Source organism: Oryctolagus cuniculus, chromosome 12, assembly GCF_964237555.1.
Source record: "Oryctolagus cuniculus chromosome 12, mOryCun1.1, whole genome shotgun sequence".
NCBI classification, from domain to species: domain Eukaryota; kingdom Metazoa; phylum Chordata; class Mammalia; order Lagomorpha; family Leporidae; genus Oryctolagus; species Oryctolagus cuniculus.
Genome location: NC_091443.1, coordinates 17,259,611 through 17,284,471, shown reverse-complemented (window position 1 = coordinate 17,284,471; position 24,861 = coordinate 17,259,611). Strand labels below are relative to the sequence as shown.

Sequence of the window (24,861 nt, the reverse complement as noted above, 5' to 3'; positions counted from 1 at the left end):
CCTCAGGGCCTCAGAGTAATTGGAAATTGCTCTAAAAATTACTTTTTTTTTAAAAAAATGTTGTCTATATTTTTCCAATCAGCAAAAATTCCAGCACAAATTGCTAGCTATGGGGACTTGTATTAACACTACCTATGAGTTTGAATTCCTGCTGACCTCATTGGCTGCAAAGAGCAAAGCAAAGGAATTGTGTCTCGTATTTGCAGCTTTCCCTGGTCAGAATGAACTCTCCATCATTTAATAAATTATAAGCATATAATATTTTATATTAACTTTAAATATCCAGACCCTGTAGCCACAAAATATAAAACATCTGAAAAAAAAAATCTTCCTTTTTCATGTTGAAAATTTATTCAGGCTCCTAGCAGTAATTTCAACTTTCACATAGTTAACAGTAAGGCTGCCCAGGGAGATCTTGCTGGAAGGTGACACTGGTGACACTGTGCCCTCCTGGGGGTTCTTGCTGGAAGGTGACACTGTGCCCTCTGGGGGTTCTCACTGGAAGGTGACACTGTGCCCTCTGGGGGTTCTCGCTGGAAGGTGACACTGTGCCCTCCTGGGGGTTCTCACTGGAAGGTGACACTGTGCCCTCCTGGGGGTTCTCGCTGGAAGGTGACAAGGGGCGCTCCTGAGGGTTCTTGCTGGAAGGTGACATGGTGCCCTCTGGGGGTTCTCGCTGGAAGGTGACACTGTGCCCTCTGGGGGTTCTCACTGGAAGGTGACACTGTGCCCTCTGGGGGTTCTCACTGGAAGGTGACACTGTGCCCTCTGGGGGTTCTTGCTGGAAGGTGACACTGTGCCCTCCTGGGGGTTCTCGCTGGAAGGTGACAAGGGGCCCTCCTGAGGGTTCTCGCTGGAAGGTGACACGGTGCCCTCCTGGGGGCCCTTGGCCAAGGCAGCAGCTAAGCTGAAGAAAAGGCTGTTGCCACTCCTAGTTAATATAGAACTTTGTTCCAGCTCTGGGAATTGGTTAAAGCTGGTTCTTTGTGGAAGAGACGAGACCAAAAACTTCTTACATTTTTGTCCCACCTAAGCCTGCCTGTTTGAATCCTTTTTCCTCCCATCTGGAGGAAAGAACAAAACCCAGAGGAGTTACTAGCACTGTAGTTTACCCCATTCTATTTAGCAGCAAGGTCAAAAGCAAACCCATTCTCTTGGGGCAGATCTGTTATTTTCAAATCCACTGGTAAATTTTACTTCTTTCAGTTGACAGCAGCTCAGCTTCTGCTTCATATTATGGATGACTGTGTAGCAAGGCACAAATTAATTGTTCTGTGCTACTCCTCCGTTCTTCCTTTCATCAAGCAAGGCTTGTACAACGTTTTAGGAGGAGTTGGGGTTGTCTGCTGCCACTTCTGTGTTCAGAGATCTCCAAGATCACCCCAAGTCTGATGATTTGCCAGAGGTATTCACAAGACCCAGCATGTAGTCACATTCAGGGCTTATTACAGTACAGTGAGTGGATACAGTGCAAAATTAAAAGGAAATTAATTGTACCTGTTCAAAGTCCAGAGGAAACCAGTTGCAAGCTTCTAAGTGTAGTCACACAGAGCAAGCTTAAGTCCCCCAGCACTGAGTTGTGGCCATGTGTGAAGGGGCAGGGTTAGTTTCTAAAAGTAGAATAAATAGCTTTGCTGAGCATTAGCGTATCTTTTATATTTTTGGAGCATATTTATGTATTTGTTTTTCCCTTTATCTTCATACCCTAGATCTAATCAGCAAAATTTCCACAGTATTCATTATATTAATAAAAAGTACAGTATGAAGTCTTTAAAACTTATTACCTTTATCAGTGCTTACTGATTATTATGTATATTAAGAATAGGACAGTGTAGCTGTTTATCACTCAGCTGTTGCTGTTGGTGTTTTGCCAGGTCCGAGTTGTGATAACGTTGAGGATGACATGAATGCTTCTGCCCGAGGAGCGTCTGCCACGGTCCTTGAAGAAACAAGGAAGGAAATGGCTCCCGTGCAGCTCCCTGTTTCGGGGCCAGAACTGGCTGCCATGATGAAGATTGGAACCAGGGTCATGAGAGGTGTGGATTGGAAATGGGGCGATCAGGTACTCAGAGATATGATTTACTACATTAGCCACCTTCTTAACATCCTGATGTATAGAATATTACAATCAGAATAGACAGCTGCCTTACCTCAGGACATGTGCAAGATTGATAGATGACAAAGTTATTGGTTCCTGAGCTGCTCAACAGAGTCAAAGCTAGTTGAGAATAGCAGCGACCTGCTCTCGGTGCACCTCAAGCAGGAGTTTGAGAAGAGTGACAGCTGATTTCAGAAAATTCACTGCCGTGTGCTCAATTTGTTAATTACCTGGAACAAGACTGAGAGTGAGCAGAGAGTTGATAGCGCGAAAGCTCTGAGGCAGGAAGCCTGGGTGCTGCCTGTGAGCGCTGTTGGCCGTGTGACCACGAAGCCCTGATTCTAGCAATTTTGGGTGTGCTGTAAGTGGGTGGCCATCGTTGCATTTCTCCTTCTAGCACATTGCTCCCAGATCTCCTTCAGGTGCCCCAGACGAATGTCATAAGCTGGGATAGTGCTCAGCTTTCTGTAGTCATATCTGGGTGTTCTCAGCCGCACTGTTAGGGATGGCTTTGTCACAGTCATCTGGGGAAAGGTAGCCGTCTCCTGTAATCAGCTTTCTCCCATGGAAATGGGAGACAGAGCGGAAGAGAGGGAATGTGGAGGAGCTTGAGTTATTTTAGGTTTCTGCGTCTGTGAAGCTCCCTTAGGGATTGAGTTGGCCAAGGAAAAGCCCACCAGGACCATTCTCCTTGATGTTTTCCCTACTGTTTCTTTGGTAAAGGAGCATAAACACATTATTTCATGGCATTTAATTGAAAATAATTTGAGATCTACATTGTGCAGGTAGGTTTGGGAGCAGTCTGCTGGCATGAAGTGTAGTGACATAGCTCTCTTCACAGCCAGGGTGGCAGGTAGAAGTGTGTGTGTGTCAGGTCCCTCGGGAGAATGGTGGAGGGACCTGAGCAGAGCTGGTGTCCTCTTAACTGGTGTTTATTTTGACTTTCTCAGGATGGGCCTCCCCCAGGCCTAGGCCGCGTGATTGGTGAGCTGGGAGAAGATGGGTGGATCAGAGTCCAGTGGGACACGGGCAGCACCAATTCATACAGAATGGGGAAAGAAGGAAAGTACGACCTCAAGCTGGCAGAGCTGCCGGTCTCTGCACAGCCCTCGGCAGAGGACTCGGACACAGAGGATGACTCCGGTGGGTGACTCTGCAGGCATTTAGTTCAAGGCGGCCTAGCCAGTTGTCCTAGTGTTGGCTGGCTGCCATTTCTCGGGGATGTTAAAGTGGTGGGTCAGAGCTTATCTGCAGTCAGGACTCTGTGGGTTTGATTTTGCTCTTTGAAGCCTCAAGTGATTCTGATGCAGGTGCTGAAAGTAGCTCTGGGAACCTGGTGCCCAGGTGGAACTGCCTTCTCACATATCCCCACCCCCTATCCCCCCAGCTGCCCCTTTAAGACTGTGATGGGAAGGCAAGCTGTAGCCTCACCTCAGATGGGTCTTGTGTGGTTGCTACCAAGCTTGAGTCTTAGGGAGTGGGTTGGGCTTGGTGGATTAAGTGTTCTCCCTAACCCCACTACTCAGACCATTTGCCTTCTCTACCAGCCATGAGTTCTACAAAGCGCAGACTGATCTGCCTCCTTCTTCACCTAGGTGATGGTTGAGGATACTTCACATGCTGCGTTCAGTACTTAATTGCTTCCAGGAAAGCAGAGGAGAAATTTGAGGGTGGTACCAGAAAGGCAGGTTCTGTCCAAGGAAATCCAAGGTTGTGGGAGTAGGGCTTCATGGCATTGTTGAGGAGTATCCAAGAGTGGGATGTATGGATGAAGCTTCTCACATCTGGTTAAGAGACCTTCAGAGAGTGGCTGGTTGTTGTCAGTGCATCTGACCTGTAACCTGTGGCTCCACACCAGGTGCTGCCCAATCCTTCCACCCAGCTTCCCAGATAGGAACCCTACCTGGCTGTCCCGGGGAGATTTTCTTGCAGGGGAGGTGGAGCCTGGTGGCCTCTGCTTCCTTGTGCTTCCTTGTCCGGCAGCCAGCCTGGATGTAGGAGCAGATGCTTTGTCCTTAACCAGCTTGGAATCGGCTTGTCAGTAACCAGCTTTTGACATTTGGTTAGCTGTCTTTCTAGAGAAAGGAAACTCTGGAGTCATTTCAGTGCTTCTGAGTTCTTCCTGAATTTGTTTAAGAAAAATTAACTGTTGAGATATGTTTGGTGCATCAGTTAAGACACTTCTTGGAATGCCTACATTTAGTGTATCTTCAGTCCCATCTTTTCTAAAGATCTTCCCTTTCCAAAATAAAAAAGAAAGCAGAATCTTTGTACCTTCCTCTTATTTTTTCTGTGAATCTAAAACTGTCTTAAAATTAAAATCTTCAGAAATAGAAAAAGAAGAAGAATACGATGGTAAAGCCCCTCAATTATATGTAGGGCTGCCTTCCAGCCTTATTTGGGAGGATAGTTTCTTACTTTGATTTTTTTTCCAGAAACGGAACAGATTGAAAAGAACATTCACCCCACTGCAATGATGCTTACAAGCACTATCAACTTACTGCAGACTCTCTGCCTCTCTGTTGGAGTTCATGCTGAAATCATGCAGGGTGAAGCCACCAAGACTTTGTGTGGACTGCTGCGAATGTTAGTGGAAAGTGGAACGACGGACAAGACATGTATGGAATGAATAGTTGTGGGTCCAGAGAGTCAGTACTGGGGGATGTGAATTTGTCATGTTGGTGTGGAAATGAGTTTGTGAGTGCAAGCAAGAGTGTATGTGAGTGTGTGTGTGTCTAGAAGGTACTTCATAAAGTTTATGGGATATAGAATTTAAAAATAAATTTATTTTGGTGCAAAAGTTTTTGAAACTAATATATAGTTTTTTTTTTTTTTTTTTTTTTTTTTTTTTTTTTTTTTTTTTAAATTTGAAAGACTGGCTAGTCTGAAGGCAGGAGCCAGGATCTTTTGGGTATCTTACATGAGTACAGGGGCCCAAGCAATTGGACCATCTTCTGCTGTTCTCCCAGACACATTAACAGGGTTCTGGATTGGAAGTAGAGCAGCTGGGTCTTGAACTGATGGCCATATGGGCTGCGAGCATTCCAGGGGCAGTGGATTAACCCAGTACACCATTACGCCCCTCATGCATAGCTTTTTTTTTTTTTTTTGCTTAAAGATTTATTTATTTATTTGAAAGGCAGAGTTACAGAGAACAGAGGCAGAGAGAGAGAGAAAGAGAGAGAGTGAGAGAGAGGAAGGGAAAGAGAGAGGGGTGTCTTCCATCCACTGGTTCACTTCTCAGATGGTTGCAAAAGCTGGAGTTGTGCCAATCCAAAGCCAGGAACCAGGAGCTTTTTCTGGGTCTCCATGCTGGTGCAGGGGCCCAAGGGCTTGGGCCATCTTGTACTGCTTTCTCAGGCCATAGCAGAGAGCTAGATTGGAAGTGGAGCAGCCAAGACTTGAACTGGTGCCTATATGGGATCCTGGCACTGCAGGCTTCAGCTTTACTCGCTATGCCACAGTGCCACCCTGATGCATAGCTTTTTAATAAAATTTTTCCTGATCTTTGTGAAGACCCCGTATATGCATGGACTTAAAACTGTTTTTGCATCAAAATGAACTTAACTTTTAATAATATTTTCTATGAACTTGGGGAAAAGGAGCTGGTGCTGCAGGGGCCAAGGTGGCTAGGAGGCTCCAAGCAGGGCCCCGTGAGTAATACAGTCTGATTGCACACTTCAGCTCCTCTGAGAATGGACAGAGTAGAAACCTGAGTGGAAACCAAGATGGTAAGAGGAGTAGATATGATGCCAGAATCAAATTTGTAAACACAGACAAAGCCTTTTGTTCTCATTCTGTTCGTACAGATGTCTTAAACTTGAATTGGGAATTTATGGTGCAGGTTGAATATAAGCAAGATCATGGGGGATATTTAAAACATAAGAGATTTTAAAAAATAGATGCGTAGTCACAAACTGCTGCTATTGGAATTATGGGTCATTTTCCTGTTGCCTAGAAGCAACAAGTAGATAAAATCTATCAGTCTGAGTTATTACCCCTACTTTAAAGATTTAAAAAATTGCTGTGAGTGGCAGGTGTTTATCCTTAGTAGTTAGGATGCCTGTGTCCAGTGTTGGTGTGCCTGGATTCAGTGACTGGATTTGGCTTCTGACTCTGGCTTCCTGCTAATGCACACCCTGGGAGGCAACAGCGATGACTTTAGTATTTGGGTTCCTTCTGCACATGGTAGACCTGGATTGAAGTAGGCATTTGGGGCATGAGCCAGTAGGGGAGATAGTTCCACTCTCTCTTTCATTTTCTCTCTGTCTCTGCCTCTCAAATAAAAATTTTTTTAATGCTGTGAAATATTCTTTGAGGTTACTTAAAGGTTTCTCCCACTCCTATCATGTTTAATTACTCAAATTGTATTTGTAAATTTGTAAAGTAGCTTATTGTCAAACATGAGAATAGCAGGTTAACCAAAAATAAGGATTGTACTTACGGTTTGTCTTTAGAGATTTGGCACCAAATAAGTTTGTTTTCCTTCTTGGCAGCTTCTCCAAACAGGCTGGTGTGCAGGGAGCAGCACCGGAGCTGGTGCACGCTTGGGTTCGTGCGGAGCATTGCACTCACGCCACAAGTGTGTGGCGCCCTCAGCTCACCACAGTGGATCACTCTGCTCATGAAGGTCATGGAAGGGCATGCACCTTTCACCGCCGCCTCCCTGCAGAGGCAGGTAATGTGCTGCCAGGCAAAACCCGGCCTGCTAGGAGGTATCCACATGCCAGCCTGCCACTCCCCAAGATTAGGTGCCTTGATTGAGTAATGAGTGCAGAAAAGAACTAGAAGTGACACAAGGTAGATCTTCCAGAGCCATGGGGCTATTGCATTGGGTAAGTTGCTGAACTTTAGTTTACTTGCTTTTCTCTTTAAGTGGTAAACCCTGCAGTTGCTCTCATCTGCCTCCCAGGAGCTGTAATGAAATTGTCTTAAGAATTAAACTAAAAAGAATTAGTTTTTTTTAAAAAATATTTAGTTATTTTATTTGAAGGGCAGAGTTACAGAGAGGCAGAGAGAGAGGGAGAAAGAAAGGTCTTCCATCTGCTGGTTTATTCCCCAGATGGCCGCAATGGCCGGAGCTGGGCCGATTTGAAGCCAGGAGCCAGGAGCCTCTTCTGGGTCACACGGATGCAGGGGCCTGAAGACTTGGACCATCTTCCATGGCTTTCCCAGGCCATTAGCAGAGAGCTGGATTGGAAGTGGAGCAGCCGGGACTAGAACCGGCACCCAAATGGGATGCTGGCACTTGCAGGCGGTGGCTTTACCCGCTATGCCATAGCACTGGCCCCAAATAATTAGTTTTTAATTAAATGAACAGATACATACATCTATGACATAGCTTATTGTTTTGAATTCCTGTTAATATTTAGCATTAATCTGGATTCTTTTTTAAAATTTATTTATTCATTTGAGAGGCAGAGTTACAGGGAGAGGGAGACACAGAGAAAGAGATCTTTCATCTGCTGGTTCACTCCCCAAATGGCTAGTGGCTGATCCTGGGCCAGGCTGAAGGCAGGAACCTGGAACTCCATCCAGGTCTCAGATGGGTAGCAGGAGCCCTTGCACTTAGGCCATCTTCTGCTGCCTTCCCAGATGCAATGTCTAGGAGCTGGATTGGAAGCAGGAGCCAAGACTTGAACCTGTGTTCATGTGGGATGCTGGCATCACAGGTGGTGGCTTAACCCATTGTACCACACTGACCCCTCAACTGTATTTAATTATCTAGTTGTGAAACAATGACTATCAAGATTTTCACATGATAAATTAAGTTACAGAAACAAAAGTAAAAAATAAACATTTTTAAACTCTTAATCTGATCTGCTAGGTAATGACTTTCTTTAAAGCTTATCATTTTAAATGTCTTTCATCAGATCTTAGCCGTGCATTTGCTGCAAGCAGTCCTTCCATCGTGGGATAAGACTGAAAGGGCGAGGGACATGAAGTGCCTTGTGGAGAAACTGTTTGGCTTCTTGGGTAGTCTGCTCACCACATGTTCGTCGGACATCCCATTACTGAGAGGTGGGTGGCTCTTCCCCTCCTGTGTCCTTCTTAGGGAGCAGTGCACAGTGCAGCAGCTCTCTCTGCTTCTTCCTCAGAATCCACCCTGAGGAGGCGGAGGGCCCGCCCACAGGCCTCCCTCACTGCCACTCACAGCAGCACCCTGGCAGAAGAGGTGGTGGCACTGCTCCGCACACTGCACTCCCTAAGTCAGTGGAATGGGCTCATCAACAAGTACATCAACTCCCAGCTCCGCTCCGTCACCCACAGCTGCACAGGGAAGTCGTCAGAAGCAGTGAGTTCCTTGTTTTCAAATAAGCTTGTTTTTCTCTTTGTGGAATGTTAATTTAGCATTTAAACAAAATTATCTTCTTAAATGTTATGTATTTTGTTCAAACATATATTTAAAAGTATTTTTAAATGGAAATAATTATTGAACAAGGTACTATCCATACAAAAATTAATTCAGTTTAGTTGTAAATTTGTTAGAATGGACTGCTCTCCTGGACCTCCTCGAGTTTGCTGTCTGTTCTCCACCATAGGCCGTGTTAGATGATTTCTTCCCTGACTCTGAGAACCCTGAAGTAGGGGGTCTCATGGCTGTCCTGGCTGTGATTGGAGGGATTGATGGTCGCCTACGCCTGGGAGGCCAAGTCATGCACGATGAATTTGGAGAAGGCACTGTAACGCGCATCACCCCCAAGGGCAAGATCACTGTGCAGTTCTCTGACATGCGGATGTGTCGTGTTTGCCCATTGAATCAGCTGAAACCAGTAGGTGAACTTATGTTCTGTTACCTTGTAATAAGGCAAATGTGGGTCCATAGACCTCAGAGAAATGAAATGAAAAAGGGCATTAGCAACCTAAAAGACACTGGGCAGCTATAAGATAATTTTATTGGCTAATCCTCCGCCTTGCGGCGCCGGCACACCGGGTTCTAGTCCCGGTCGGGGCGCCGGATTCTGTCCCGGTTGCCCCTCTTCCAGGCCAGCTCTCTGCTGTGGCCAGGGAGTGCAGTGGAGGATGGCCCAGGTGGTTGGGCCCTGCACCCCATGGGAGACCAGGAAAAGCACCTGGCTCCTGGCTCCTGCCATTGGATCAGCGCGGTGCGCCGGCCGTGGCGGCCATTGGAGGGTGAACCAATGGCAAAGGAAGACCTTTCTCTCTGTCTCTCTCTCTCACTGTCCACTCTGCCTGTCAAAAAAAAAAAAAAAAAAAAAAAAAAAAAAAAAAAAAAAAGATAATTTTATTTATTTTAAAATATGAATTTATAAATTTCATTTTAGCAGTTCAGCTTTTAAAAAGCTTAAAAATGATTTCTTCAAAAATAACTCCATTGTGTAGAAAATGCTTGTTAATTTTGTTAAGTGACAATGACTTACATAGCAGCTACTGTCATCTTAGCCTTATGAATTAGGGATTCTTAGGGAAGGTGAGTGATTTACATTGTTTTGATATAACTCAAGTGCATTTTGACTGTACTTCTCCACAAAATACTGTTTTTCAGTGCAGGAATGTATATATATATATATATTGTAGGAAATTTGAAATATGTAGAAAATATGTAAGATAAAAATAACCATTCCAATGTATGCTGTTGACAAGTTGTTAAAGAAAAAATTAATATAGATTGTATTTATTACATATATGAGGGGACTTAAAAAGTTTATGGAACATTCAGTTTTTAAAATTAGACTTTTTCACAAACTTTTTAAAGTCCTCTTGTATAAGTCTTTATCTTGTCCTTAATGTTATCTTTTAAAAATTATTCTCAGATTTAAAAAGAATTAGGTATATGTATGGTATTTTCAAATTAAGTCTCATGGCCATAATAACTTAAGAGTATTTCATTTATTAATCTCATTGGCTGCACTCTGAAGATTTCTGTACCTTCTCTTTAGCTCCCTGCCGTGGCGTTTAGCGTGACCAACCTACCCTTCACGGAGCCAATGCTCTCTGTCTGGGCTCAGTTAGTGAACCTTGCTGGAAGCAAATTGGAAAAGCACAAAATAAAGAAATCACCTAAACAAAACTTTGCAGGTCAGTACAAGGTACCTCTTGATGGTATGGCCACAGTCTTAGCTAGTGTTGTTTGGACAGTGTTTATCCTTTTAAAATGTATTTATTTAACTTATTTGACAGGTATATATAGATAGACAGATGTATAGAGATCTTTTATTCACTGGTTCATACCTCAGATGCCTGCAACAGCTGGGGATGGGTCCTCTTTGAAGCTAGCAATCAGAAACTCCTTCTGGGTCTTCCATGTAGGTAGCAGGGACCCAGTGACTTGAGTCATCACCTAGTCCCTCCCAGAGTGAACATCAGTAGGAAGCTGGAGTTGGGAGTAGAGGCAGGCTTCAAATGTGATGCTGCTATATGGGATGCAGGTGTCCCAGGCAACATCTTAACCGCTGTTTCAGATGCCTGCCCCTGTTTGTTCTTTTATCAGAGTGAGTTCCTAAGATGGCTGAAATTTTGGGGTTCACATTCATGTACTGTTTGTTGAGTTATGGTCAGGAATGTAACTGTGTGCATGGTGATGAGAATGTTTTTTTGAGTCAGCCTTCAGTACAGTGTTCAGGACCATACCTGATTGGCTCACCTCCCTCTTGTTAGTGCCAGCATTTATTCTGAGAAAGCTTTTTGAAGAGGAGTCTGTGTTCTCTTCCTCCCCATTAACCCTCCAGCCTAGTCCCTTTTGGAACTTTACTCAAGGCATCTTAAGTGACTTCTCTAGGAGTCTTTGTATTTGAACCTGCCTTGTTTCAACTCTGTGCATACTGGGCTAAAACTGTAGCTACTCTTGCTTAAAACTTTTGAGTCTATGATTCTGCTTTCATGTCTTTCTTTGTATTTTGCCTGTGACTTATGGTTCATTCTGCCTACTTTTCTAGAGTTGTCTTATCTACTCCCCACCCTCCATCCCTGTATTTGCTGCTGCAGCATTTATGATGGTTACACTTACAACTCTGAATCTCCAGGTTGCGTCTCTCATTGGTGGTCCTGTGCGTGGTCCAAAACGCTGTCAGTCTTCTCCAGGAGCCCTCATTTCCCTTCATGGTTAATAAACCTGGCTGCCAATTGGTCAGTCTCAGAGCTGGAGAGGCACCTGTGCTCCTCTGTCCCTCATACGTTCCCTCTGCTGCTTCTGAGCCCTCCAGCCATGTTCTGCCTTGGAATGCTATTGCCACGCTGTGGTGCAGACCTGTGTTACCACTGAGCCTGCGGCATGAGGAAGCCCTCAGTCTGCCTATCTCTGGATTAGGCAGGACTCTGGGAAATTGCCATGATCCTCATCAGTTAAAGACGAGCTGTGTCTGGTCAAAGTTTCTCAGAAGAGTCTTGTAAGAAAGGTGAAAGTAATTTGTTTGTGACCTAGGTATCTGGTTGGAATTTTAGCAGTCTGGGAAACATTTGATGATATTGTTACTAATGATCATGGTCTAACCCTCACTGCAGCCCTTTGAGGTAGGTTCCTAGAGAGCAGGGCAGGAGTCATTCCTGGACAGTTAAGAGTGCTCTTCTGGCTTTGGTTATTAACAGTGTGTATGTATGGTCAGTTAGGTCTCAAAGGGCACAGGGCCTGTGTATTGCTGAGATGGCCCTACTGGTGATGAAGAGAGACCAGGGAAAGTGGGTCTTACTGAGTTCTTTTTTTTGCAGGCCAAGTGGACCTGGATCTGCTGCGGAGCCAGCAGCTGAAGCTGTACATACTGAAGGCAGGGCGAGCGCTGCTTTCCCACCAAGATAAACTGAGGCAGATCTTGTCTCAGCCAGCTGTTCAGGAGACTGGAACTGTTCCTATAGGTAAAGAAAATTCTTCCAGGCTTGTAAGAAAGGTAGATACTCCAATAGATAGATAGGCAAAGGATGGGAGCAAGCATTTTATGAAAGGGAATAGAGGTAGCTTCTACACGTACAAGAGGGATCTGTGAGCTGACTAGCAACCACCAGCTATGGAGGAACTGGTTTTCTGGAGAGGGAGACAAGTATTCTCACGCCTGCTCCTTCAGGTGTGACCCCTGGGCCAGCAGCATCAGCGGCACATAGAAAGTTGTTGGAAATGCTGCGCCCAGACCCAGGAGATCTGAAGCTGTGACACAGGAACACTCTAAGAAGGTTCTTTGCATGCACAGCATTCCTTTCTCATGTTGCTAGTTAGGCATTTAAGTTGGTACAATATCTCCTGGGCCTTTGAGGAAACATTGCAGGCTTTAATTCTGAATATCTATTTATATTTATATATTTTCACTCAGTAAGTCATTTTCTGGGAATATATCATATAAAAGACATGAAGAATAAGTTTGCTGATGCCTATAGTGACTATTTTTTTTTAAAGATTTATTTCTTTATTTATGTAAAAGCAGCTTACAGAGAGGATGGGAAAGAGATCTTCTATCTCCTGGTTCACTCCCCAAAAGTCCTCAATGGCCAGGGTGGGCCAGGCTGAAGCCAGGAGCCTGGAACTCCCTCAGGTGTCCCACGTGGGTGTCAGGGGCCCAGGTACTCAGGCATCTTCTCCTGCTTTCCTGGTTATGCTAGCAGGAAGCTGGGTTGGAAGCAGAGTAGCCAGGACTTAAACTGGTGTTCATATCAGATGTTGGCGTTGCAGGTGCTGGTGACTAACTCGCTGTACCACAATGCCAGCCTCCTATTGTGACTTTGTTGTTGTTACTGTTTTAATGTTGAAGACCCGGAGATACTAGAATGTCCTTTATTATGTGGTGAATCTATAATTTACCATTCATACTGTGGTACCATTCAAAGTGATGTTATCTATATGTTTATTGCCATAAAAATAAACAAAATTGGTAAACCATTTGCTCAATCAAAATAAATAAATAAATAAAAAGGCAGGGTGAGAAGACCCAAGTTAATAAAATAAGAGATGTTAACTGCTGATGCCACTGAAATTAAAAAAATCATCAGGAATTATTATAAAAAGCTATATGCCAACAATTGGAAAATTTAGAAGAAATGAATAGATTTCTGGACACATACAACTTACAAATTGAGGCACAAATACATAGAAAACTTAAATAGACCAATAACCAAGATATAGACCCTCCCAACAAAAGAAAACTGGGGACCAGATGGCTTCACTGCTGAACTTACCAGACTTTTATTTCTTTTTATTTTTAAAAAATATTTATTTATTTATTTGAAAGTCAGAGTCACACAGAAAGAGAAGAAAATACAGGGGTGGGGGTGGGGTCTTCCAACCACTGGCTCACTCCCCAATTGGCTGTAATGGCCAGAGCTGCGCTGATTCGAAGCCAGGAGTTTCCTCCAGGTCTCCCATGTGGGTGCAAGGGTTCAAAGACTTGGGCCATCTTGTACTGCCTTCCCAGACCATAGCAGTGAGCTGGATCGGAAGTGGAGCAGTGTATGTGGGATGCCAGCACTGCAGGTAGTGGCTTTACCCACTATGCCACAGCACTGGCCGCTATCCACCAGACTTTTAAAGAAGAACTAATCTCAATTCTTCTTAAACTATTTAAAACAATTGAAAGGGAGGGAATCCTCCCAAACTTCTGTGAGGCCAGCATCACCTAAATTCCAAAACCAGAAAGTGACACAAAAAAGAAAGAGAACCATAGACCAAGATTCCTGATGAGCATTGATGGAAAAATCTTTAACAACATACTAGCTAATCAAATCCAACGACACATCAAAAAGATCATCCATCCAGACCAAGTCGGATTTATCCCAGAGATGCAGGGATGGCTCAACATATGCAAATCATTATAAACCTGATATATTACATGAACAAATTGACAATAAAACCACACGATTATCTCAGTAGATGCAGAGAAAGCATTTGATAAAATGCAACATCCTTTCATGATAAAAACCTTAGCAAATTGGGTATAAAAGGAACATTCCTCAGTTACAATCAAGGCAATATGTGAAAAACCCACAACCAGTATCCTGTCGAATGATGAAAAGCTGGAAGCATTTCTGCTCAGATCCTGAGCCAAGCAAGAATGCCTACTTTCACCATTACTATTCTATGTAGTTCTAGAAGTTTAGCCAGAGCCATTAGACAAGAAAAAGAAGTCAAAGGGATACAGATTGGAAAGGAGGAAATCAGATTATCCGTATTTGCAGATGACACCATCCTATGTATGGGGAACCAAAAGGATATTAACTCATAAGAGAATTTGGCAGAGTTGCAGGTTATAAAATCAACACACAAAATATCAATAGTCTTTACAAACAATGCCATGTCTAAGAAAGAACTTGTGAGACTGTTCCCATTCACAATAGCTCCAAAAAGTTGAATAGCTTAGAATAAGTTTAAATGAGAATATGCAAGATCTCGATGAAAATTACAAAACATTAAAAGGAAAGAAATAGAAACAGACACACACAAAAAAAATGGAAAAAATCTTCTGTGTTCATGGATTGGAAGAATTAATATCATCAAAATGTTCATATTACCCAAAGCAGTTTACAGGTTCAATGTGATCCCAGTCAAAATACCAAGGGCATTCTTCTCAGAAGACTTTAAGATATTCTACAGAGCTGTTATAATCAAAATAGCCCAATATGGTACAAAAATAGACATGTAAATCAGTGGAATGTTATAGAAACCCCAGAAATTAATCCACAACTTCTGTACCTAACTAATCTTTGACAAATGAACTGAAATCACTCCCTGGTGAAAGGACAGTCTCTTCAATAAATGGTGTTTGGAAAATTGGATCTCTACATGCAGAATTACGAAACAAGACTTGAACCTTATACCTTATACAAAGATCACAATGAGTCAAGGGCAAAGGACATGAACAGGTATTTTTTAAAGGATGAAATACAAATGGCCAAAAGCACATGAAAAATGCTTAGGATCCCTAGCCGTCAGGGAACTGCAAATCAAAAACACAATGAGGTTTCACTTCACTACAGTTAGAATGATTATTATCCAAAAATCAAAAAAATAATAAATACTGGTGAGGATGTGGAGAGAAAGATACCCTACCCAATACACTGTTGGTGGAAATGTTAACTACTGCAACCATTTTGGAAGACAGTATGGAGATTCCTCAGAAATCTCAAAATAAATCTACTATATGACTCAGGCATTGCACTCCTGGAAATTTACCAAAAAGAAATTAACAGCATGTGAAAGAATTACTTGTACCCCCATGTTTATAGCAGCTCAAATCACAATAGCTAAGATATGGAATCAACCCATATGTCCCATCAACTAATGACTGGGTAAGGAAAATGTGGTATAAATACACTATGGAATACTACTCAGCCATAAAATGGATGTAACTGGAGGCCATTAATCCAGTCCCCAAAAGACAAATATCATACGTTTTCTCTGAAATGTGGTAGTTAATGCAGAGTATAAATGAAAAACAATGTATAACAATGAAACTGATAATTTATGATTGGATTATTCTTTATAACCCTTGTCTATATTCCTGTGGAACAGTGCTATTTCTACTTTTTACTTGTTGAACATTATGGTTAGTGGTGCATTAAGCCTGTGATTATGAAGTAGATAAAAATGTTATTGCAAAAATTAAAGGGCAAAAAAAGGAGTGGGGATTGAGGGAGGGTGGGAAGTATGCTTACCTTCTTAGACTTGTATCTATGAAATAAATGATATCTGTTCTCTTTATATTAATAAAAATGGAAAAGACACTAAGAATAAAAAAAACCATGAAAGTGATAAGTAAACCAAAAAGCATATTACTGTGTGTCTGTAGATGTGCCATAGTTTCATTTGTTTAGCCAACTAGTGGCAGTAATCTGGTGGGATTTTTGCTGATTGTCTTTATACTTCACTGTGTTAAATCAGTCTCCTAGAATTAACTTCTATCACTTGTTTTAAAAAAAAAGTTTTATGTTTTATTTGAAAGGCAGAGTTAGAGGCAGTGGCAGAGAGAGAGAGAGAGAGAGAGGGAGGAGGAGAGGGGAGACGAGGGGTGGTGAGGGGAGGAGAGGAGAGAAGAGGGGAGGAGAGGAGAGGGGATGAATCAGTTTTCCATCCACTGATTCATTTCCCAAATGGCCACAGTGGCCAGAGCTGGGCCAATCTGAAGCCAGGAGCCAGGAGCTTCTTCCAGGTCTCCTACGTGGGTGCAGGTGCCCAAGGACTTGGACCAAAATCTGTTACTTTCCCAGGCTCATTAGCAAGGCACTGTATTGGAGGTGGAGCAGCTGGGACTTGAACTGCCTGCCGGCACCATATTGGATGCCGGCACTGCAGGCTATGCCGCAGCACTGGCCTGAACTTGTATCACTTTTAGTAGAAAGCTATGAGATATTATTTGGTCACTGTTTTAATATTGATAGCTGTTTTAGCCTGACTATATTTTAATAAAAACTATGATTATTTGATTACTATTGAAAGACCTTGTGCTAAATATTATGGGGTAAAAGACTTTGTTGGTGATCGTAACTCTTTAGGCTTGAGATCGGGAGACAGGAGGGACACAGATGTATGTCTCTGTCCATTGTGTGGGGCCAGTGTGCCCTGAGACCTGTAAGCAGTTTCCACAGGTGTCCTAGAGACAGCGCAGTGGAGAGCTCGGGTGAGGGTTCTTGAAGGGTTTGGCAGAGAGGTGCAGGTGAAAAAGAATCTCCATGCTGGTGGGGGAGACAGTAGGAGCACAAATGAAAGTAACCTGCTTTGCTTGCAGCTCATGGTTTAATGATGAATTGTGGGGCTAAAAGCCAGACAGCTCTGCTGAGTCCTGTCATACCGTGCCGCAGCAGCAGGCTGAAGCTTGAGGCTGATTGGGAACCTGGGGCAGGAGACCTCGTAATGAGGATTGATACTCAGGGTGATTAATCTCATGAGGTTTAGGAGTATTTTTTAAAATTAAGATTTATTTATTCATTTGAAAAAGTTACAGAGAGAGGGAGAGACAGAGATCTTCCATCTGCTGGTTCACTCCCCAAATGGCAGCAATGGCCAGGGTTGAGCCAGACTGAAGCCAGGAGCTTCTTCTTTGTCTCTCACTTGGGATGTAGAGACCCAGGCACTTGGACCATCTTCTGCTGCTCTCCCAGGTGCATTAGCAGGGAGCTGAATCGGAAGTGGAGCAGCCGGGACTCAAACCAGTGCTAATATGGGATGCTGGCACTGCAGACAGTGGCTTAACCCATTGCATCGCAGCCCCAGCCCTGGTCTAGGAGTATCGAACCTGGAAATCATAGAGATGGAGAATTGCTTTTGTATCTAGTGCATCTTCTAGAGGAAGATATGAGAAGTGGAAAAAGGTCTGGTACCACTATGATGGGTTGTCTTGTAGAGATGATGACCTTTTAGGAAATCAGCAAAAAATGAAAAATGGCTGGTATTTCAAGTTTGAATTACTGAGGATAAAAAATTTAATGGAAGTATTTGGGCTGTTTGATATTATGAAATTAATTTTAAATCGAATGAGTTTGAGAAAAGTTGATCAAACATGCAGATTTTTTCAGTATTAAGGTTGGCAAGAACCTTCAGGATAACTCACTGTTTTTGAGATTAGGAAACTGGAGCTTAGGAATTGGGTTGGACCCCAGTGAGCTGATGTGTCAGGGTTGAATTAGGGTGACTGCTTTGAACAGAGTGGGAGCTCCAGCTGGAGCTGTGTAGGGCAGTGACTGTTACACCTATTTTTGTAATTAAAGTTTTATGGGAACACAGTTGCATCTGTTTGTTTGTACATCATTCTGGCTGCTTTTGCTGTGTAGTGGCAGAGTTGAGTAGTTGTGACAGAGACTATGTGGCCCATAAGCCTGAACTATTTACTGTCTTACCTTTTAAGAGAAAGATTTCCAGTCTGTGTTCTAGATGATTAGCTGAAAGCAAAACCAACAGACATAAATGCTGTGAGGCCTTTGGTGTACGGATTGTGTGAAGCAGGTCTTGTGGCATTGGAATTCAATGAGGTTGTGGCCAACAGAATCCTAAAGGCCTTACTTCAACCCCCCCCCCCCCCCCCAGAACAGACAGGAAGACATCACCTAATCTCATGACACATTGGGAATTGGTTTCTTTTAATGATCTAAATAGGGTTTAAAAGAAAACGTCAGGCTAGAAATACAAACCTGGATTTGTACATGGTAGGGATAGTAAAATAGCGAGTAAAGACAAAAGAGAAGGTAGAAGACTTGGACCAGGGGCCAGTGCTGTGGCACAGTGGGTTAACACCCTGGCCTGAAGCGCTGGCATCCCATATGGGTATTGGTACAAGAGCTGCTTGCTCTACTTCTGATCCAGCTCTCTGCTGTGGCCTGGGAAAGCAGTGGAGGATGGTGCAAGTCCTTGGGCCCCTTCAACTGCATGGGAGACTTGGAAGAAGCTGCTGGCTCCTGGCTTCGAATTGGCACAGCTCCGGCCTTTGCGACCAACTGGGGAGTAAACCATCAGATGGAAGACCATTCTCTCTCTCTCTCTCTCTCTGTCTCTTTCTGTATAACTCTGACTTTCAAATAAATAAATAAATATAAAAAAAAAAAAAAAAGAAGACTTGGACCAGCAACAGAAATCTGAGAAGTAACCGTTGTTGGCTTTGGGAGACAGATGAACAAAAGAGGACAGAATCCAGGGGGTGAGGAGGAGAAAATTCCTTGTTGCATATTTTTTTGTTTGATATCTGAGCTTTGAAGATTTAGATTGTCTGTTGCTTATTGAGGTAGAAATCATATGCAGTTTAGCGTGTTCAGCGTATTCTCAGTAATAATAAAGAGATGTCTGTGGCTGAGACTAGAATGTTATACACGTTTTGTTTTTGAATGCAGATGATGGAGCAGCCGCATCCCCTGACCTTGGGGACATGTCTCCTGAAGGGCCGCAGCCCCCAATGATCCTGTTGCAGCAGTTGCTGGCCTCCGCCACCCAGCCATCGCCGGTGAAGGCCATATTTGATAAACAGGAACTGGAGGTACAGACTTGCAGTTTTGACAGTTTTCAGTAGAATGTACTCAATTGTGAACAGCTTCTTTTACTAGATGTACATTTTCTTGAGACCCCCTAAATTCTGTGCCTAATTAAGGCTTTGATCATGTTTTATATTGTCTGCAGAACATTATAACAATAGCTAAAGAATGCGAGGGGTGAAGTTTAATCTTCTTTTAGATTTATGTAGGTTGCTTGAAACAATTAACTAAATGCAGTGTTGGTTAAACGCTCATATATTCATGGTGGGATCTTTTTCCAGGAACTGTTATTGGAAGAGACATATTAGGCCTAGGGCTGGTGCATTTGTTTGTTTTCTTCTTGCAAAAGCCTCTGTTGGCTACGCGGTGCTCCGTGGAGCCTGTGAGGAGGCTGGTAAGGCTGTGCAGGGCTGGCTGTAGGATGTTCCCGTGGAAAGGTAACATGGATCTGGGTCTAAGAGGGGTGGAAACTTTCATGGCTAGCAACAGAGAGTAGATACTTTAACAAATCCTTCTTGTGGCATAATATATTAAAAATTCTGAGTAAATTATCAAAGAGAGAGTTTAAAAAAAAAAACCTTTTGTAGTATGTTTGGCTGGCAGAAATGACCCCAATAGAAGTCCTCAGAGATCCTGGCCCTCTGGGGAGCAAGGATCCAGAGTGAGGCAGCGGCTGCCTCAGGCTGTCTTAGAAAGGACTAGGATTTCACAGGCAGAAAGTGAGAAAACAGGCCCAGTATGGCGACAGGGAGTGGGAGGGGGGCATTGTCTTCTCTGAACGTCCGCAATTCCAGCTGCCTGTTAGGTTTGAAAAATCGGAGATGGATGTTGACTGTAAAGTGGCTGCAGTGGCTGTGTTTTTGCTCTGCGCCAGAAGGAGAGAAAGAGGACACTGAGCAGTTTCAGAGCTTGTCGGGTGGAGCACAGTAGGACTCATGCTAGGAGAATGCCAAGGGTTAGGCCATAAAAGCAAGTGTAGTTGTCCTTTATGAACTGGGAAGGGCTGTTGTACTAAAGAGAGATTTTCTATTGTTTTGTCTCTGTTAATTCTGATGGAAAGCCAGCCTTTGTTCTTCTATGTGAAATGTGTTGTATCTTGGCTACTTTTAATATTTTGTGTAGTTTTCTGCAATTGACTAAGGTGTACTTATGTGTGTGTGTGAGTGTAGTTTTGTTTTGTTTTGTTTGGTCCTTGGGTTTGCTGAGTTACTTGTCTTTCTGGTGTGATTGTTTTAAAAATTTGGTTATTTCTCTTTAAAAAAATTTTATTTATTTATTTATTTATTTTAAAGAGTATTTTATTCATTTGAAAGAGTTACAGAGAGAGGTAGAGACAGAGAAAGAGTTCTCTCATCCGCTGGTTCACTCCCCAGATGGCCACAATAGCCAGAGCTGCGCCGATCTGAAGCCAGGAGCCAGGAGCTTCTTCTGGGTCTCCCATGTGGGTGCAGGGGCCCAAGGACTTGGGCCACCCTGCACTGCTTTCCCAGGCCATAGCAGAGAGCTGGACCAGAAGTAGAGCAGCCGGGATTAGAACCGGCGTCCAATGGGATGCCAGCGCTTCAGGCCAGGGCTTTTTAACCTGCTGCACCACAGTGCCTGCCCTTATTTATTTATTTAACATTTTTTTCACCTGTCCTCTCCGTTTGTTTTTTTGAGGACCACTATTGTACATGTTAGTGAGTTTCTATTTGTTATTTTAAAGATCTTTTTTTTTTTTGTCTTTGTTAATCAGATTAATTTATACTGATCTGTTCTCAAGGTTAGGATGCCCTGCTTTGTGGAGTCTAATTTGATGTTTAGTCCATCCAATAAGTACTTTTTTAAGGTTTATTTATTTATTTGAAAGTCAGAGTTACACACACAGAGAGAGAGAGAGAGAGAGAAAGAGAGAGAGGGAAAGGTCTTCCATCCGATGGTTCATTCCCCAATTGGCTGCAATGGCTGGAGCTGTGCCGATCTGGAGGCAGGAGCCAGGAGCTCCCATGTGGGTGCAGGGGCCTGAGGACTTGGACCATCTTCTGCTTTCCCAGGCCACAGCAGAGAGCTGGATCAGAAGTAGAGCAAGCAGCTCTTGAACCAATACCCATATGGAATGCCAGCGCTTCAGGCCAGGGCATTAACCTGCTGCGCCACAGCACCAGCCCCCATCCAATAAGTATTTTATTTTGAATGTTCCACATAGCATATTTACATTTGGTTTTCATTTTTACAGTTTTGTATCTCTCCTATTAGCTCTCATATCCTCACCTCATATCCATTTTTCACATCTCACAATGTAAACATTTATAAAATATTTATCTTTTAAAACCATTTCCAGTAGTTATGTTAGATTTCTTGTTTGCTAATTCTAACATCTTGGCCACCTGTTTTTCTGCTACTCTTGGTGTTTTATTTTCTGTTAATTATACTGTTATTGGCTGTTGTTCTTCAAGTATTTAATTATTTTGGATTATGTTCCAGTTGCTTTGGGTGCCACAGTGTGTTGGCTCTGGGTGTGGTTAGCTTTCTCTGAAAGGGGGAATTTTCTTCTTAGGGGCAGCACAGTACCTGGCAGCTCACTCCAATCCTGAGGAGACTTGTTGAGAGGCTTCCTTCTGATGGTTTATTTTGGTTTGACCTTTAGTTGTGGTTTCTGATCCTTATTCTAAGGAATTTTGACTCTTTTGGAGTTTTAGTGAAAGCCTCAACATCTTGGGAAGCCTCCCACCACCAGCCCCACACTCGATTAGACTTGAGCCTCAAATACTGTTGGTCTTGGACAGCTCTAGAAGTCCCTCCAGCCTTCCATCAGTCCCTTTGCAGAGCCTGGGCTCTTTATTGTCTCATATGTACTCTGTTTTGGAATCAGCAAAAAATTTGAGGTATTTGCCTACTCATGTATGACGTTTCCCTCTATGGTTCTTCTGCAGGGAGTCTTCTCCCTCACTTTCTAGTTCCCTGTCATGCCTGGATTCCAGCTTCTCCTGCTCTCTGATCTGTCATTGCCTCCGGTTAAATGTGCATCTTGTTTATTGCCTTCCCTTGTGTCAAGGTTGTACTTGCTCCAGTTTTGGCTGCTTTGGCTGTTCTCTGGTGTCCTCCAGCAGTGTTTAAAAGTGTTTGGTTCAGAATTCATGATTATAAGTAGTAGAGGATTAGTATAGAAAATCCTAACTCCTTGTTAATACATGCTGACCTCCTAGCTCAGCCTGGTTCTGAATTGTAAGCCTTCTAGATGAAACCTGTCATTTCCATGTTACTCTGACTTCACTGCAAAACCTAGGCTTTTGAAGAGCACTACCTAATCCTGGAAGGCTCCACACTGTTCTGTTTCTTTTAATTCCCTCCTCACATGCTCAGTTCAACAAAGTAGTGAGTTGCAGTTCTTAGAGGAGCTGGGGGTGAGGAACACAGGTTGCCAGCTGATCAGGGTTTCTGATCCTGCTTGCAGGGGGTTCCCAGCTGCAGATACCAGTGGTATAGATGTTCACCGACTCATTGCAATGTGTTTCACACTAATATTCTCTGTTTCCATTAATTTCAAGTTCCGTGTTTAACCTCCAGAGTGTTTGTTTCTCTTGATGAGTTAAGATTGGTTTGGGTGATCCACGAGAGTTGCATGTTGTTTTTGCTGTCAGTTACAGAGGGAAGAGCAGGTGCCTGCAGCTGGCAACACAGTGCCCTTGCAGCAGGGAGTGGGCCCCTTCCTGTGCTCTCACCCGTCAGAGCTCGAGACTGCTGGGAGTTTTCCTTACTGGACATCTGTTGGATTCTCTGTGTGCTGAGTGGTCAGGAAAGTTATTTGAGAACCAGATCGTTCATCTGTAAAACTTGGCTTTGTCATTTTTTAAACCTCTTTTATTTTTAAATACATGTGAATTCAGCTTTTCTGTACTGCAGTTCTTAGTAGATGTTGGTCATTGTTATTTTCTTAGCTTGTTTAAGTTAGGGAAGGACACTTTTATAAACCTTCCAGAACCCTCTCATTTGCCTAGGCTGCTGCTTTGGCTGTGTGTCAATGTTTGGCTGTGGAGTCCACTCACCCTTTGAGCCCGGGGTTTGAAGACTGCAGCTCCAGTGAGGCTACGACGCCTGTCTCCGTGCAGCACATCCGCCCTGCCAGAGTGAAGAAGCGCAAGCCGTCACCTGTGCCTGCGCTGCCCATTGTGGTGCAGCTCATGGAGATGGGCTTTCCTCGAAGGAACATAGAGTTTGCCCTGAAGTCGCTCACCGGTGCTTCCGGGAATGCATCTGGCTTGCCTGGTACTGTGTTTCTTCTTGTCAGTGCTCATTTGTTTTGAGGTTCACATTTTAATGCTGTTGCTGACTTAGCAGTGGCCTACAGTACACTGTGTGTGCTTGCCCTTAGGTGTGGAGGCCTTGGTTGGGTGGCTGCTGGACCACTCAGACGTCCAGGTGACAGAACTCTCGGATGCAGACACAGTATCTGATGAGTATTCAGATGAGGAGGTGGTGGAAGATGTGGATGATACAGCCTACCCTGTGGTCAGTGCCTTCTACTTGACTTGCCTGCACTTTGCCTTCTGTCTTAGGCTCTGAATATCTTTTGTTTTCTCTATTTTCTGAAGAAACTAAGTGTATCTACTGTGGATGATTCCGTGAGACATACCTACAGTTCTGCAGGGCACAGAATAAAGCTGTCTTGCTACTAACGTGCTTTTTGGGTTTCCTATGTTATAATTACTTTCTATTTTAAAATACAACCTGTTCACATATCTAGTGATGTTGGGTAGCCATTAGAAGATACTTTATTTAAAAATTGTGTGTTATATGACACATTGACTTGTGACCTGAGGAAATTGTCTCATAGGAGTAATTTGGAGATGCCTCTGAAGTTTTCCAGATTTGTACCTTTTCAGATTTATTTCTGCCTATTATGCTAGTACTGTTAGTCTTTTTAGATGAAGGTTATGGGGGAAAATATAGTGTTTCACTTTTTTTAATCTCATAGATTTCTCAGACAATAGATTTATCTCTCATTTTTAAAAAATGTTATTTATTTTTTGTAGTCTTCTGGTGCTGTTGTGACGGAGAGCCAGACTTACAAAAAACGAGCTGATTTCTTGAGTAATGATGATTATGCTGTATATGTGAGAGAGAATATTCAGGTGAGTTATTGTCTTAGACTAGAGCCTAGCTCATTGTTTCAGTCACCAAATACTTTAGCATCTTCTGTATGCCACACATCAGTGGACAGAGGCCCTGCCCTCAGGGAGCCTGCACCTTGTAGTGGAAGACAATCATATTTAACCAATAAACTCCTTGAAGGTAACACACACCATGCACAGGAGAAAGAGCAGAATGGAGTGAGGGATGAAAGTGAGTTCATGTTACATTGTTGGGATTGTGGTGGGGAGGTGCGTGAGGAAGGTGTGATGTGGGAGAGGCTGTGGGGCTCAGCAGCCTCCTGGAGAGGCAGGCATCTGGCCACGGTAGCTGCATCAGAGTTACCAGAGCACAGAGGAGCAGGAGATGGGAGAGGCCAGAGCTGACGGTCAGAAGTGGCCTGTCTGCAGTGGATGTGGCACAGAGGTGGTGTTTCTCCACTTTTGCCATTTGTGACACTTTTTGTATATTTCTTTTTTCATATCATTCTCACTGCCATCTGACTTTTAAAATCTAGTTACATTTTATGTATTCCTTTATCCAACATAAATATTTTCTTGTTCTAATTCTCTTTAGTATATTTCGGAGGAAATCTTCACATTTTACCTGTAAATATGTCAGTATGCACCCTTAATGGAGAAATGTGGTTATTTTAACATAGCGGCATTACTGTTACCCAACATTACCTGGGAGAATAGATAATATCTTTAATATCATCTCACTCAACACTTGGTCAAGTTTGCCATTTTCTCAGAAATGGCTTT

General features: G+C 43.3%; 1 protein-coding gene across 3 annotated transcripts in view; it reads left to right on the top strand.

Annotated features, from left to right (window-relative positions):
* The window catches only part of HERC2 (HECT and RLD domain containing E3 ubiquitin protein ligase 2), a 233,159-nt gene that overhangs the window by 122,299 nt on the left and 85,999 nt on the right, over positions 1-24,861 (top strand). For all 3 annotated transcript variants that reach the window (XM_051822208.2, XM_051822209.2, XM_051822210.2), the window contains exons 36-48: positions 1,875-2,062; positions 3,049-3,241; positions 4,534-4,716; positions 6,595-6,776; positions 7,972-8,119; positions 8,197-8,393; positions 8,641-8,871; positions 10,000-10,138; positions 11,765-11,908; positions 18,851-18,993; positions 22,966-23,233; positions 23,340-23,476; positions 24,001-24,099. In XM_051822208.2, the coding sequence (XP_051678168.2) occupies positions 1,875-2,062; positions 3,049-3,241; positions 4,534-4,716; positions 6,595-6,776; positions 7,972-8,119; positions 8,197-8,393; positions 8,641-8,871; positions 10,000-10,138; positions 11,765-11,908; positions 18,851-18,993; positions 22,966-23,233; positions 23,340-23,476; positions 24,001-24,099 (2,252 nt within the window). The remainder of the gene's footprint in view (positions 1-1,874; positions 2,063-3,048; positions 3,242-4,533; positions 4,717-6,594; positions 6,777-7,971; positions 8,120-8,196; positions 8,394-8,640; positions 8,872-9,999; positions 10,139-11,764; positions 11,909-18,850; positions 18,994-22,965; positions 23,234-23,339; positions 23,477-24,000; positions 24,100-24,861) is intronic.